This window comes from Kwoniella botswanensis, chromosome 1 (genome assembly GCF_036426115.1).
Source record: "Kwoniella botswanensis chromosome 1, complete sequence".
NCBI lineage: Eukaryota > Fungi > Basidiomycota > Tremellomycetes > Tremellales > Cryptococcaceae > Kwoniella > Kwoniella botswanensis.
In genome coordinates, this window is record NC_088599.1 from 15,715,449 (window position 1) to 15,730,415 (window position 14,967).

The 14,967-nt window shown below is 43.6% G+C and overlaps 9 protein-coding genes across 9 annotated transcripts; 6 read left to right on the forward strand and 3 right to left on the reverse strand.

Annotated features, from left to right (window-relative positions):
* Positions 1–261: 261 nt before the first annotated feature.
* L199_005951 (uncharacterized protein) lies at positions 262–842 on the forward strand (the record flags this gene model as incomplete). Its single annotated transcript, XM_064891652.1, has 2 exons — positions 262–657; positions 705–842. The coding sequence occupies 2 exons, from the start codon at positions 262–264 to the stop codon at positions 840–842; spliced, it is 534 nt and encodes a 177-aa protein (XP_064747724.1).
* Positions 843–1,729: 887 nt separating this feature from the next.
* L199_005952 (uncharacterized protein) lies at positions 1,730–2,440 on the forward strand (the record flags this gene model as incomplete). Its single annotated transcript, XM_064891653.1, has 2 exons — positions 1,730–2,302; positions 2,393–2,440. The coding sequence occupies 2 exons, from the start codon at positions 1,730–1,732 to the stop codon at positions 2,438–2,440; spliced, it is 621 nt and encodes a 206-aa protein (XP_064747725.1).
* A 1,081-nt stretch (positions 2,441–3,521) lies between these two features.
* Positions 3,522–4,097, forward strand: L199_005953 (uncharacterized protein; the record flags this gene model as incomplete). The annotated part of the gene is made up of 1 exon (XM_064891654.1): positions 3,522–4,097. One exon carries the CDS (start codon positions 3,522–3,524, stop codon positions 4,095–4,097), a length of 576 nt encoding a protein of 191 aa, XP_064747726.1.
* A 606-nt stretch (positions 4,098–4,703) lies between these two features.
* Positions 4,704–5,135, forward strand: L199_005954 (uncharacterized protein; the record flags this gene model as incomplete). The annotated part of the gene is made up of 1 exon (XM_064891655.1): positions 4,704–5,135. One exon carries the CDS (start codon positions 4,704–4,706, stop codon positions 5,133–5,135), a length of 432 nt encoding a protein of 143 aa, XP_064747727.1.
* Positions 5,136–5,663: 528 nt separating this feature from the next.
* Positions 5,664–7,213, reverse strand: L199_005955 (uncharacterized protein; the record flags this gene model as incomplete). Its single annotated transcript, XM_064891656.1, has 5 exons — positions 5,664–5,709; positions 5,772–5,995; positions 6,086–6,276; positions 6,337–6,537; positions 6,616–7,213. The coding sequence occupies 5 exons, from the start codon at positions 7,211–7,213 to the stop codon at positions 5,664–5,666; spliced, it is 1,260 nt and encodes a 419-aa protein (XP_064747728.1).
* Positions 7,214–8,291: 1,078 nt separating this feature from the next.
* L199_005956 (uncharacterized protein) lies at positions 8,292–9,883 on the reverse strand (the record flags this gene model as incomplete). Its single annotated transcript, XM_064891657.1, has 5 exons — positions 8,292–8,624; positions 8,795–8,885; positions 8,959–9,109; positions 9,169–9,331; positions 9,422–9,883. The coding sequence occupies 5 exons, from the start codon at positions 9,881–9,883 to the stop codon at positions 8,292–8,294; spliced, it is 1,200 nt and encodes a 399-aa protein (XP_064747729.1).
* Positions 9,884–10,497: 614 nt separating this feature from the next.
* L199_005957 (uncharacterized protein) lies at positions 10,498–10,877 on the forward strand (the record flags this gene model as incomplete). Its single annotated transcript, XM_064891658.1, has 2 exons — positions 10,498–10,500; positions 10,578–10,877. 2 exons carry the CDS (start codon positions 10,498–10,500, stop codon positions 10,875–10,877), a joined length of 303 nt encoding a protein of 100 aa, XP_064747730.1.
* Positions 10,878–11,163: 286 nt separating this feature from the next.
* Positions 11,164–12,439, forward strand: L199_005958 (uncharacterized protein; the record flags this gene model as incomplete). Its single annotated transcript, XM_064891659.1, has 5 exons — positions 11,164–11,424; positions 11,515–11,695; positions 11,935–12,118; positions 12,193–12,267; positions 12,328–12,439. The coding sequence occupies 5 exons, from the start codon at positions 11,164–11,166 to the stop codon at positions 12,437–12,439; spliced, it is 813 nt and encodes a 270-aa protein (XP_064747731.1).
* Positions 12,440–13,423: 984 nt separating this feature from the next.
* Positions 13,424–14,902, reverse strand: L199_005959 (uncharacterized protein; the record flags this gene model as incomplete). Its single annotated transcript, XM_064891660.1, has 5 exons — positions 13,424–13,475; positions 13,581–14,057; positions 14,329–14,425; positions 14,552–14,768; positions 14,867–14,902. The coding sequence occupies 5 exons, from the start codon at positions 14,900–14,902 to the stop codon at positions 13,424–13,426; spliced, it is 879 nt and encodes a 292-aa protein (XP_064747732.1).
* Between the last annotated feature and the right edge of the window lie 65 nt (positions 14,903–14,967).

The following is a 14,967-nucleotide window of genomic DNA, read 5'->3' on the forward strand; positions in this document are numbered from 1 at the left end:
GTTTGTCTGACGGGTTCGATGGCCAGACGGCAAGGCAGTGACAATGGCATCGCGGGTATCTCAGAGAGGAAAGGATCCATTCTACCTGACCCTGTCAGCAGGTGAAAGTCGTCAACAACAGGGTCCGAATTGTAAGCTATATACAGAGGATGATCAGGTCACGATATTCGATATTTCTCATCCCATTCTTCAGCAAATCACTTCTATCCTCAGCAATCTTACGTGCAAACCCAGACAATCTCAAACGACAATCATCTCACCATGCGATCAATCATCACTTTTACCTTCCTCGTACTCACCTCTCTCCTCTCCACGGTCCTGGGTAATTATGTCGACATGGTCATTGACTCCGAGAAGGAATTAGCTGGTACTCTTGATAAATTCGTTGAAGATCATCCAGACACATATGATTTCATCGCTAAATCCCATGATGGTAGAATCGTCATCCAAGTTAGGTTTGAAGATGATACCGTTGGTATCGAAGGTTTCTTCACCGAGACTCCAGAATTATTGGACGATTTGGATGTGGCGCAAAAATCAATTTTGGCTTCTACCGTCTCGGCTGGATTGGACGAACAATCCGGAACCACTTTGGAATCCCTTCAAGCTTATCGATATGGCGCACCGGACGAAGGCGATTACACAAGAGACAATCTTGTCAACCATGCAGAGAGTGTCTGAGGGACGTCAATGAACATCTCAAGAAAAGAGCTTCCTTTTGTGGTCAATTCTGCTCAACCAGATTGAGCTGTGTTGTCCCTGGATGTAGAAGATGTTATTATACTGGCGGAGCTTGTCTCTGGCAAAAATCTTGTCAAAGAGTAAGTTTAAATTTCGATTGAGGTGAGAATAGCATAGCTGTCCAATGCTGACGAGTACTTGCATCTCTGAACCCACATTCGATAAATTCATATCATCCAGGGTTGATCTCTGATTGGTAGTGCATCAAGACACTTGGCCTCCTGACGAGTTTGCTTTTCTTTTATCTCTTTTCTTGTATGATGGTGTGGTAGTGTAGTATTTATCAAGTCCAATAATATCGTTATGCTGTACATTACCCCGCTCGGTATGAATATATGATCTAATGACCAATACTGTATCGTTTCCAGCAGCTGAAAAACATCATGATGCGTCTACCAGCAGCATGAGCAGAAGTGAATTGAGCTGTATTCATTGTGAAGAGAAAGTTCATTGCATCTGATTGATCACATGGAAGAGATATGCCAATGTTGATTTCACCGCTTCCGACGATCAGCGAACCTGCGTTCCGGACCCGAACCTATCTCAGCTATGATAGAAGTGGAAGGCTATGATAGGAAATGATCCTCTCACCATCGTGCCGCTACGCCATACTGTCCTTTGGGGCGATCGATCCTCGATACCAAAGGGACCATAGCTTTTGAGATACTTCTTGAGTTGACACACTGATCACTACACGGTCGAACGGGTATCATTCGATATGGATCGCGGAAGAAGCTATCCTAAGTATATGAAGACCCTTCTTAATGGCTTTGAAATGCAATCCTCAACGATCTCAGCGGAAAGCGGTATCGAGGCGGTGATGAATTTCTGAGTTATAAAAAGGACAGAGTTTCATCCAGAGGAAATTCCTATCGCTATCATCCCTATAAGCCACACAAGTATTTTGTCTAGCTCAGAGCTATAGATTCAGTCAATCTCACACGAACTCGCATTTTCTTACTTCGAACTGACACTACACCGACACACAATGCCATCATTTATTCACCTGACCTTCCTCTTCTTCGCCACACTCAACTACGTGATGGGCGGATATATCCATATGGTCATCGATTCCGAGAGAGACCAAGCATCTGCGCTTGACAAATTTGTCGAAGAACATCAAGACACATATGATTTCATCGCTAGATCGGTAGATGGTCGAATCATCATTCAAATCAGGCACGAGGACGACACAGTAGAGATCGAAGGTTATTTTACAGAAACTCAAGCATTGTTAAATGATTTAGACATCGCTCAACAATCCATCTTAGCTGCGTCCCTAGCAGTTCATGAAGGAGCTGGTGGTACGACCTTGCAATCCTTGAAGGATTATCGATATGGTGATCCCCAATCCGAAGCTGAAAATGAGAAAAGACAATTAAGTTGTTGGATGGGAATAGACGATAAACGTAAACGAGACGGCTACCTCATTTCCGATCTTGAAGAACGACGATCCAGTTGTGGACAATTCTGTTCGACCAGATTCGATTGTTGGGTAATAGGTTGTCAAAGATGTTATCATACGGGCGGGGCTTGTAGATGGCAGAAATCCTGTCAAAGAGTAAGTCTGATGGTATACAATGAGTTTTCAATAATATTGATACGATACAATACTTACTGTTCTTGGTTTGTTACGTGGACGGACCGTCAGTCACCGTTTTCGGATGTTGCGGATATCATTTCCCATGATATCTTGTAATCAGCCTCTGGTAAGTGGTTGTTCACAGAGTTTCTTTGGACAGATACATTGAGATTGACCTTGATGCTGATGGCAATGATGTTCGAAATGGCATTATCAATCAACGACCAGAACAATCGTCTTCTGATCCTGTGTTTTTTGTCCAATATCCACTTTGTATAATCTGTTTGTACTATATTAATTGCTTCGTAATGAATATCCCCTATGCCACTTATCACACAAAGATGAGTATGGAGGCAGAAACAAGACCAGATGTAGGAAATTTGGCATTCCAAGGCAGTAACGTAGACGTATTCATCCTGACTTACCGAAACACATCGCAAACTCAATCATGTGCATACCTATCCTGTCATGTTGAAAACTTTTGTACATTATTGACACAGCCACCGGCGAAAAGAAACACCAATGCCCATACAAACAAGATCCGTCAAGTGTGTGATGCGAACACAAGTCGTAAAGCAGTACATACGTGCCACACCTGCAGATTTCTATACAACACAGTATGTATTTGTCTCCGGTAAAAGATAAGCTATCAAGCGACGGTCCTTTGGGCATTCGTTGATAGTCTGCTATCTACTATTAACATTTCGACTTTGACGTCTGTCGATTCAAACTTTCGAGCCGTGTCATTCGTCAAGAGACGGCAAATGAATCGAATATGAGATATGGTTGAGCTCAACCCGGTTTTATAGGAGGATACTACCAATTCACCGCGATGACCGTTTCGACAGTTCGCCATTCAGCATCCAGCGTTCAGCTTTGTTACGCTTACCCAAGAGAAGTAGACTAAAAATAGCTTTGGATAACATGTGAAGAAGAGCGGTGGGTCGGTCAAGCAAGTTGGACGAGAGAAGTCCATCTCAGACAGGGCTATTCGAATTAAGCGAAATGTACGATATGAAGAGAATGGTGGCCTGAGGGTATAAAAGGGGGCTGAAAGATCGTTCAATAAATGAGGAGGAGAACGATCAATCCACATTCCGCTCACTCATCCCCTCTCTCCTCTTATCATCCATAATTGGATATCTACAAACATTGATATCATCCGCATCTCGCTATTCGCTTTCAGGACCAAGTCGCAATGTTCTCTCTCCTCACTTTCACTCTCCTCATGTTCTCTTCCTTACTTACTCTGAGCTCAGCCAAATACGTTGATCTAGTCTCTCCCTCTGAGCAAGACCTCGCCGCTCAACTTGATCAATACGCCTTAACTCACCATCAAGAAGTATACCACTTCATCGCTAAGACCTACGACGATAGGATCGTCATTCAAATTCGATTCGAGAACGATACAGTAGGTTTTGAAGGATATTTCACCGAGACGCCTCAACTTCTCGAGGATTTAGAACTCGTCCAGAAAAACATATATGATGCAACGGTCCAAGCAGGTTTAGATGATTTTTCGGAGCAAGCTGTATCGATCGATACTCTCAAAGCATATAGGTACGGTACACCTCCGGAAGGACATCAAGAAAGCAAGCGAGTACTTTGTAGACCCTGTAGAGAGTGTTTGAGAAATGTACATGGCTTGTTGCAGAAGAAGGCATCAAGGTGTGGTCAGTTTTGCAGTGTTGGTGCGAATTGCATCACTCAGGGTTGCATGAGATGTTATTATACGGGCGGTGAATGTAGATGGCAAAAGTCTTGTCAGATCTAAATACGGAGGGTAATTTTCGCAGTAAGATCAGTCAGTTGCCTGAGCTGATTTTGTTTGGAATTTTGCAGATGATGCAAAGACTCTTGTGTTCATGTATATCGAATGTTCGTTTACGACAATCTCTGTGTTGTGTCAGGTCGTGGTATTTACTCTTTTTTAACTCCTTGAATTATTGCTTCCTATCGTATATTTCTTGATCATTGACGGATTCCAGTATGAGTCGTTTGATGTATGTGATGAGATGGATATTTTACCTTGATATGATGTTAGCATGTATTGAGCGATGATCTGATCAGTCTCCGAACACTCCGGGAGCTATGCATCAGATCGATGTAGAATGCAGATCATTGATCATTGACTCATGGTTGTGTTCACCTAGATCATCGCCAATCTCGGTCATCCGGTCAGTCGGACTAAGCAGTATGCTGTGTTGTGTGAGATGTACGACGATGATCAACGATGACGAGGACGATGATGATAGGGACAGCGCATCTTACCATTTGCCACCCTCAATATCACACCTGATATATAACAACACATCTTCCAGGATTGGTGATACGCTATCCAGTACTTCTCACTTTCCCTATTCATCTATTCATAAGTAACATGTCCTCTCAATCGCCTAATTCCAAAACCCCACTAGAAGATCAAGTCCTCCTGTCCGAACGACCCATCGCTCTCTCCATCGTGGAATACCACTCATCCCATCCGGAGACATACATCTTCATCGCTCGTACCACCTCGCAGAAAGTCATCATCCAAGTCCGCCATGATGATCCGGTCGATACATTGGGTATAGAAGGGTATTTCACGGAGACTCCCGAACTTATCAGACATATCGAGCAGGCTCAAGAGGCCGTATGGAAAGCTACGGTCGATGCTGGTCTGGATAAGTATCCTGGTGTTAAGACGTTGGAACAGATGAGGGAGTGGAGGTACGATGGTAGTAATTATCCGAAGAGGGATGAGAAGCCGCCTTGGGGGGATGGGCCGGCACCTTGGGAAAATGATGATGAAGGGGACGTTAGGGATGATTGAAGGTGGGTAGGAACGGGTTTCGAAAGATGGAAAATGTAACGATGATATTAATTCTTGTTTTTATAGATAATTGAATCACCGCCCTCCATCTCGAATCAAGATCGATGTAAGAGGTCACCCATCAATGTCTATAGTGGTCGGTTGAGGAGATCAGTTATTGTAGATTATATGAGGATCCCAATGCCATCTATTCTTATGACGATCTCATGCCAATCACGCATGCGACTTCACTATACAAAGTATAGAGATAGACCATTCAGATTCATCAAGCAAAGGGGTATATACTAAGTAGCAAGAAACTAAATGTCCCTACACTGTATTATCCGATCAACGTGATATAAACATTCCTCCTCATCATTATCTTCAAGATATCAGGTGTATAAAGCTCATAATGGTATATCAACATTCTCCAGGGTATATATATATATATCTTCAAGTCAAAAAATTCAGATCGAAGAGAAAAGATTGGATTGAATGATCGGCGGACGTGCAGAGCGAGGCATCATTCATCATTCGGAGGGTGACCGCTTAATGGTATTTGCTCAAAGCAGCCAAATAAGTTTGACCGGAAGCACTGTATCATCATCCTATCAGCAAACGACCTATCTGTATGATTTCAACTTATTATATACTCACGTCAATTGACCGTCCGAGACCATTGGCCAGACATCACCCAAACCATATCCATTGGAATAAGCATAGCCTGCGATTCTCGAGTCTGACTCGAAGATGTCGACGGCGGTATTGATGAAACTGTTAATTTCACTTTGGTCCGTACAAGGTATGAAGCTCGTCGAATCGTCTACACAGGCGAATTCGGTAACCCAGATTGGTAAGCCGTAAGTGTTATAGTAGTGGTCCTGCAACCAAATCACAAGATCACATCAGTCAATTTGACCTTGACAAGCCATGCAACAACAAACTGTTTGTTATCGATTAATGTAACTCACAATATCAGCGTAAATACCAGCAGCGCTGTTCTTGTTAACGTGGATATTCATGATATCTGGTTTTCTAGTGACTCCTTCCATGAAAGGACCTAGCCAACCGCTTTCTGCAGCTTGTTTACACATTGATGGACCGATCAAGATCGAACCTGCTTCCCCTTTAGGTACGACGTATTGGTTCCAAATCGAGATGGCTGCGACACAAGTCAATTGACACTCTACACCATACTCAGCCAAAGAGATAGCTTACTCACCAGTACTAACGTCCATACCTGCACTTCCTGATCCAGCTGCACAATCAGGTTCCTCGAAACCGATGATATATTCAGGTACGTAGTTCAACGACTTGAAGGCTTCTAGACGAGCGGCATCATCACTATCGGCAGTTCCACCTCCCCAGATCATAGGTACTGATACGGCATTTCCACATGATCCTGAAGGAGTTGCGGACCAATCTGAAAACCACATACACAGACATCAGCCATCGTGAAGAATATGATACAAGGAGAAAAATGAAGTTGAGATTGACTTACCATACCACCAACCTAATTTACCTGACAACCAACTCAACGAATCACCCGCACTGACACCTGCCTTATTTCCATTAGGTGTATGGCCAGCGTACGACGCGGGTGTCGAAACCAATGTCACACCCGTAGAAGCGGAGCTGTCGGCAGAGGAAGATGAAGTAGCCTGTTGTTGTTGTTGTTCGGTGGTGGAAGAGGTGGTAGCTTGAGCTTGGTCGGTGGAAGTTGTCGTAGTGGCAACGTCGGAAGAAGCAGCAGCAGAAGAAGCTACTACGGAAGTCGAAGTAGCGGTCGAACTTGGGGAAGCATTCTTCCAAGATGTAGTTGGGACAGTACCGTTCTTGGGTCTACATTGAGTTCCATCTGCTTTTCTTTTGGCGAACTCTAATCCACCTCGAGATAATTTACGGGCCATCTTATGTTCGACGGCATCGTTGAACTCCCTTCTGAGCATGTGGGATTCATTCTCCTGCAACGCTGCTGCCCTAGCATGGTTTCGTTGCCTGGCGTGAGATCGGATGTCCATACGGTTGTTGTGGCCAAAATCGCCCATGGCGAGTGTGGGGAGAAGGAGGAATAGTGATAATAGTGGTGTTGTGAGCATTGTTAATGATTATCGTCGATTCGTGAGTGTAGATTTATAGTATGTTTGTTTGTGTTTATAGAATAGTGTAGTAAAGTGGAATGAGCGTGGTGGTGTAAGGAGTGTGAGTTGTTTGGTCGTTGGGATTGACAAGTTACTGAGAGTTTAGGATTGTAATGTTGACCGATGATGATGAGAGATGATCAGCCTGGTATACAGGAATGTTTATATCGAGAATGGTAAAGTGTAGATGGGGCTTCATGAATCACAAGGAGGGGAGTACTCACGTATATGTTGACTGCTTATGGGAAGAGAGGAAATAGATGGATGCGCACGGTGTCCTTGTTGTAAAACGCTATGATCCTGTAGAGGTGTTCCTGTCCGTTGCTTCTTCTAAAAAATCGTTCCTTTGCTTTTCTAACCCAGTCGTGGTGTTGAGAGAGGTCGTAGGATGATGACGGTGTCGAGTGATGATGATAATGAAGACGAAAATGAGGATGAAGACGAGGATGTTGAAGAAATGGTATGTTAGAGAATTGCTGAACGAGTTGTCAACGTAGAATGAAACCAGCCTCTTCCGCTTTGACCTGATCTAATTTGCTTTGCGCTGCTTTGCTTTTGCGTCGTCGCTTCACTTGATCCCTATTTTATTAATATCCTCTTGTCTTCTTCTTCTCACATACCTTGACTCCGTAAGCATACAGCTCCATGGTGTTTTTGTTTTTTATTGTTTTCCGAAACAAAATAACACGTCTGTAAGGATCATTCAGGGACGGGCGGTTTTTGTTTATTTGGTTTGGTTGGGATAGCATGGAATGAGAAAAGCAAGCGCGTCATGAGAGACTCAGAACGTAATCAGCAACCACTCATGAGTGTGGCATCTCACAACAGAGAGAGAGAGAGCATTGCCATGATCTGATGCATTATGTTATGTGTATTGTTGGTGAACTGATTATGTATGATGAAGCATATGAATATGGAGGTGAATATGTACAAGTTTATTTCTTGGAAGATCCGAAGCTGATATTGGTAAAATATACTCATACAGTATTTACAGTATCGCCCAGACCTGAACAACAAGAACAGAAAAACAACCAACCTATATCCTACCTCCTCTCTCAACCCTACTGGCACTGGCGTTACCTCCCACATCACCAGTAGACAGATCATCCAAATCTACAGCTACGTATCCTTCTTCACCTTCACCTTCGCCTACCTCGGAATGACGAGATGACTCACTCCCGCCTGACCTGTCTGCTTCCTTGCCTTTCGCAGAAGTCACGAGTACTTGTCCCGGGCTTGTAGGAGATCTAGCTCCTACATCTCGGGTTGAATGTACTGATAATGTCCGAGACATGGGGTGGGCCTTGTTGGCTGCTACAGGTGGTGAGTGGTCGGTGTAGTCGGATGGGTCGAGAGCGTTTGGTAAACCCTATAAAGATGTCAGCTTAGCATATGCAAATGGAGTAAACTAGAAGCGTATATTATGAAAGGGAAGGAAGGGAAAGGACCGCTGGGAAAGATAAGAAATGAATGACAAGGATAAGAAGGAAGCGAAAGAACCAGATGGTGCCTAGGTCAAGTGCAAGCGTAGATACTCACAGCTATTGACCCAGCATCCGGCACTCTATCTATAGGAGCCCTATCCCTATGCTGATATCCAGACTTTACACGATTATTCGATGATTCCTCCCTGCACGTTGCACTCGCTCATCAGCTGGACTAAATAGCAAAATGATCTTGATAGCTGTTACGAGTTTACTTACCTTATTTCCGCTCGGAGATCTTCAATACTCCACCAATTCATTGGCCCAAAGACTACATTCCTCCTCCAGAACGTTGCTCCGGGCAGGGACGTATCGATAGGACCGACCATAGCGTGGGCGTGAAGGTGGGAATGAGGTATTTGTGGATCCTCTATTGAAGATAGTTAATACGTAGCACGACGCCTGTTGAACCAGTGGTACTCAACTCACTCATTACACTACCTACGAATCCCACCCTCACATCATTCTCTTTTCCCTTCCCTTTGCCCCTCTCAGCCTCATTTGGTGTACTACTTGATTGACCGGCGGTGGACGAGAGGAGTTGGTGTGATAGGTCGATTATGTGACTGAGCAATGGGACATCTGAGGGACCCTATATACATACTTAGACATGAGTATAAAGAGATCTCTTTTGCTCTCTTGTATTGTCGAGCATTATGGAGAGGAAGTCTGATTTACTCACAAATTCATAAACATTCTCTACATGTTTATTGAGGACAACCACAAGATGTTTTCCATCCGTGCATAACCTCTCTTTCCCCTCAGCTTTATACACAGTTACTTGACTATCTTGATGTACTACTTCTTTCCCATTGGTATTCACACTCGCTCCCGACCTCCTCCTAGCAAGTAAAGGAGAGGGCGAAGAACTTCTCTCACCGGGCGGTAAAAGAGCAGTTTGGGCACTGGGTGAATTTGATGATTGATTCTGGAGCAGGTCGGATGTAGAGGCTACCAAGCTGCATAGTACGCAACCTGGGTGAGAAGGTGTAGTAGGTACACGGTTCAAAGGCGTAGAAGAGGAGGATGTAGATACGTCGTGCTGATGGTGAGATGAGGAACTTCCTTGGATGTAAGCTAGGCGCGTATCGAAGGTGTTCTGATGGGATGAAGGTGTGGGAGCTGGGGAATCATATGTTGACATGATTGCGCAGTTGTGTGGTCTGGGATTATATGAATGGCAGATGACAGATCTTCAATATGCGAAGGATTATGAAGTTTTGTATGAGCAAGAATGTATCATCTAGGTTGATCCGTTTGAGCAGGTTTGAAACATGACCAGCCGGCCTGAGCGACGGGGGTTGCCAGGTGTGATGTCAACGGGTGAATGGACCAGCGAAAGACGAGAGAGCACGAGATTGTCGACCCCTCTGAGCGTCGATTCGAGAGACGTAAGCTGTGAGTGAGCGGGTGATCGTCTGTGGCTATTGGACTCAAGTGTCGAGTTGAAGATGATCAGATAACAGATTATGTATACAGTTGGAGCTGTACCATAGACGTCGTTCTCATTCTTGAATTGTCATTCTCCCAACCTCACCATCCCGGTTATCTCGCTGCGCCTCAATCTCATCCTCAGAGGTCCAAGATGGGGTACGCAATTATACTGTACATATGGGGATGCCACATTCTCCAAACATTGTAAGGTTCGATCTCATCTTTTGGAAAACCAGCAAGAGCAAGAACACTCTTAACCTACCTCTTCTCCCTTCTTTGTTCATCGGAAGTCAGCCCCTTGTGAAACAAAAATACCTATTCAAAATGGTGAGTAGTCCTCCAACGATGTTGAATGTTTCCGTAAAGGCAAGCATACTGAACATCCGAATATATCCCTCCTTTAGGATTTCTCTTCGTCCAACGCAAACGTATCTCGAGAAACATGGGCACCTCGATCGCCCTCCCCTCCTTCCAGAGCGTCTTACCCTTCTGGCGAGTACGCTGAGAGAGCTCCACCATCCGGTCCAAGGGGTGGAGACGCTCCCAGGGAACCAAGTAATGGAGGAGGAAGGGATGATTACGATAGAGATGGAAGAAAGGAAGGTAATGGGTATGTATCTTGTTCTCCTCGTCTACATTGCCAAGAAAGGACCATCCGTCTATGTCTTCAAGCGAAAAGAAAAGAGGCATTGAATTTGGATTGAATGGGTCGAGCATGATTGACATGTAGAATAGTGAGGAGCAATGGGGAGAGAATGAACCTTTATCCTTTATCCTATTCTGGACGAATTCGGCCATCCAGACCTTCCTTTGTAGTCCACCTCCGTTCTTTGTGCTGACTATTTGGTTCTACCTTTATTTGCCGCTCCCATGTCCTCATCGCTATCCTATATAATCCCAACACCACTGCGGATTGTGCCTTCCTATTATATATTTCCCTTTCCCATTTACAACCATCAAACCAAACGATATTCACCAACAATAAAAATAATGACATACTCCTATCCTCGTCGGTCTCCTTCGCCATACTTCGAACCCTACCCTCGGGCTTTGGATCCCCGTATGGATTACAGAGATCGATATGATCGACCCCCACCTCGAAGGAGTGGTCCACCCCAGCTCCAAGATGCTGAACCTAATAATGTTTTGGGTGTGTTCGGTCTATCTATCAGAACTAGGGAAAGAGATCTGGAAGATGAATTCATGAGATATGGTGACGTCGAGAAAGTAGTGATTGTCTATGATCAACGAGTGAGTGTTAAACCAGTCAAGACTAGATTTTCTTTTTAATCAAAGTAGGTTACGAGTGTATATAGCTAATGTTATTTGATCCGTTGTCAGACGGACAGATCAAGAGGTTTCGGATTCATCACCATGCGAACTATCGAAGATGCCACTCGAGCTATCGAGAAGCTCAACGGGTTGAGTCTACACGGTAGGAATATCAGAGTCGATTTCTCAGCTACTCAAAAACCCCATGCGCCTACTCCTGGTCAATATATGGGTGTGAAGAGACGTACTTGTGAATATGATTTTCTTCTTTTCCTCTATCAATTCAACAGACACAATCATTTTCAAAAATGAATGCGTAAGAAGTACACACCTCAAAAGAGGGATTTCTCTACTGAAATGAAGTCGTCAACCTTCTAATCAGGATTGAATCTGTCATTCCAGTCATTCCATTCATGTCAAATGCCAACTTGAAATAAATACCAGGGAATAATGTGATGCTTACCAAATCCATCTTCAACTCTCTTACAGACGAAGATCGATACAACGATCGAAGAGGTTACGACAGTCGTTCCAGAGGATATGGTGATCGATACGATCGAGGTGGATACGATGGTCGATCAAGAGGGTACGATGACAGAGGTGGATACGATAGTAGATCAAGGGGTTATGATAGTAGACCACCAAGGGAGGATAGAGATAGATATGCTGATAGGTCAGTTGACTTCACCTTCATCACAAGACGACACATGTAATTACATACTGACTCTGTATTTGTTATTTATGTAGGGATGATCGAGGGAGAAGAGATTATGATGAAAGACCTAAGAGAGATGATTACGATGATAGAAGAAGATCACCCAGGTGAGCTATTTCTATCGCCAGTGGAAAGAGCAATAGCTCATAAGATGAGTGTCTGATCAGCCCTAGAAGAAGATACTCTGCTTCACCTGATCGAGGATCAAGAGCCGCAAGGGATTACGAGTCTTCAGGAGCTGCTCCTGCCGGCGGTGCTGCCGAAGCTCCTAGATACTAGAGTGGGAAAAAAAACAAGTACCATGAAGTCTTTTCTCCTCCATCTTTCAGAAAGTCCCGCTCTTCAAAAACCAAAATCAACCCCTTACAAACATAAACTATCTACATTAATAACAAAATTATCAAAAAAAAATAAAACAGATACAGTACAATCGTTCTGAAAAATGTTTCCTTTTACTACCTATGCAAGCTCCTTCCGTCTCGTGAACATGCAAAAATGCAAGAACTGCAAAAAACTGCAAGAATGCAAGAATGCAAGAGAAGAATGCGAAAGTGAAACTGAAGTGAAAACACCAAAATTTGCCTGAAGAATGATTACGGATAAAGTATAAACCTTCCTGACGACGATACGATTGCCTAAATAAGCCCTGCACCAAAATTGGCAAGTCAAGTTATTTCATATACACAGTGCAATCATAATAGTACAGAATGACAACGAAACATGGAATGTATCGGTGTCTATTCATCAATGTACCGAATTGAAGTGCATTCAGACGTAGGAATACACATAGACATAAATACAATTCGACGATATTGTACGTCAGTGTTCGAAGGTCACATGAAAGAGGGTGCTGGTAAAAGTGAACTATAGAGGAGGGCAAGACGAGTGAATTTCGAGTGAGTAAAGGGAAGATCTATGATGCATTAGACTGTATATACGTATTTCAAAAAATGTTGTATAAGGATATAGATTGAATGTATACGACCTTATCGATAGACCTTCATAGCCACTCTCTATTGACTATGTAGTTGTCGACTGACGGGAAGGTATTGGATCATACTGATGGGACCGTGTACATATTTCATGAGTATAGATTTGTGACGTTTTGTTGATCTGAGTGAATGACATATGGTATAGAAAATCGGCGAAGATAGGTCGGATAATATGAAGATACATGCTCGATGAGGCACACAATAGTACAAGAGGTTGATCGTAACGGAAAGAGAGATAATCGTGATACTGCTTGGCAAACAAAGGTCATGCCTAAAAGTATACTTTTCTCTTTCTCGCTGTATACTTCGAATCGTTCGGTACCCTATTGAGAATATAACGCAATCAGCTGATCTGTTCACAATTCATTCTGCAGATTTCCAACCCAAGTCGATAAACAACTATCAGCAAATGAATTATGTCCACTCACCCTTCTTTACCTCTCGATCTATATAATTCCTTCTTCTTCATTATCCATTCCTTCGCATCCATATCCTTCTTACTCTTCTTTTCTTTCTTTCCACCAGCACTATCCTTCCTTCTACGTTTCTCATTCAATATTTCTTCCCTTCTCTTTTTTATCCCTAGTGAAGCTCCTTCATCAACCTCCATCTCATCTCCATTAAGCGCTTTGGGTATCTCCTGTTGTCCAACCATCAAACATAGGTACATTTTTCGGGCCTTCTTCGAATTGGGATAATCAACCACTAGACCACCTCCGAAACCTGCCCTCTGAGCTGCATTGACGATCATTTGTACTTGATCGTCTGATGATGGGTAGAATTGGAATATGGCTCGTGAGGGGTTTTTAAGAGCGGAATGAAGAGTGGTGAAGAATCGCGTTAATCGCTGAGCGGGTGAATGGGAGGTTGAGTCGGCATTGAGAAGCCACTGAATGACTGATATACTGTTGTGCGAACGGATTCCAAATCATAAAAAACTCAGTCAGCGACTTTACCGTTTCCCATATGTGTTGGGTAATGATTGGGAGATTAAACGAGAAAGGATCAGATGGGTTGCCCGGGTATAAATGGGTTTACGGGCGTTTTCACCAACTTTATGTAGGTAAGAAGACCGTCGTGTTGTGATCATCACATGGATAAAGGAGATATGGGTCCGATATGGTGTATGTAGTTGTAGGGATTCTGATCGAGCAGTCAAAGAGACTCATGACTCACCTGATAGCACCATCAAAAGTACCAGGTCTGAAACCGAACCCTTGTCCTACATCCTGTAGGAACAAATCTCCCTCTACTTCTCTTTCCAGTGCGACCTCTGTGTAGTCCATAAATACATCAGCTCTAATCCCAGAAGAATGCAGTAGGCATTTTGTAGATATTTCATAGAATGGTGTCTTCGCTCTCATTAAACGATCTTGATTGCTATTGGGTTCGTACTCACCCAACATTGAAGGTGCTATATCACACCCTACCCAAACATGTCCAGCTTCATCCAACAATTCTCCACTTAACCCACTCCCACATCCTATATCTAACACGAAAGCAGTTTCGCCCTCTGGTAATGCCAACAGCTCCAATGCTCGTCTGGTCATTTGAGCTTGGATCGATTTCACTCGTGTGTTGGAAGTGTATTTCGTAGCTTCTACATCACCGTAGAACTATATACCGTGTGATATATCAGCTGGAATCAAACCTTCTGTTTGGCCGACAGCTGAATTGGTTGGAAAGGGAAAAAGACAGAGGAGAGTGGACATACGATTTCTGGTGGGGAGATTTCTTCTGGTCTTGACATCCTGTTAGTATGTATCTATCGGTAGTCTCCCTATGTATACGGGCTGGCAGGTGATAATAATCAAA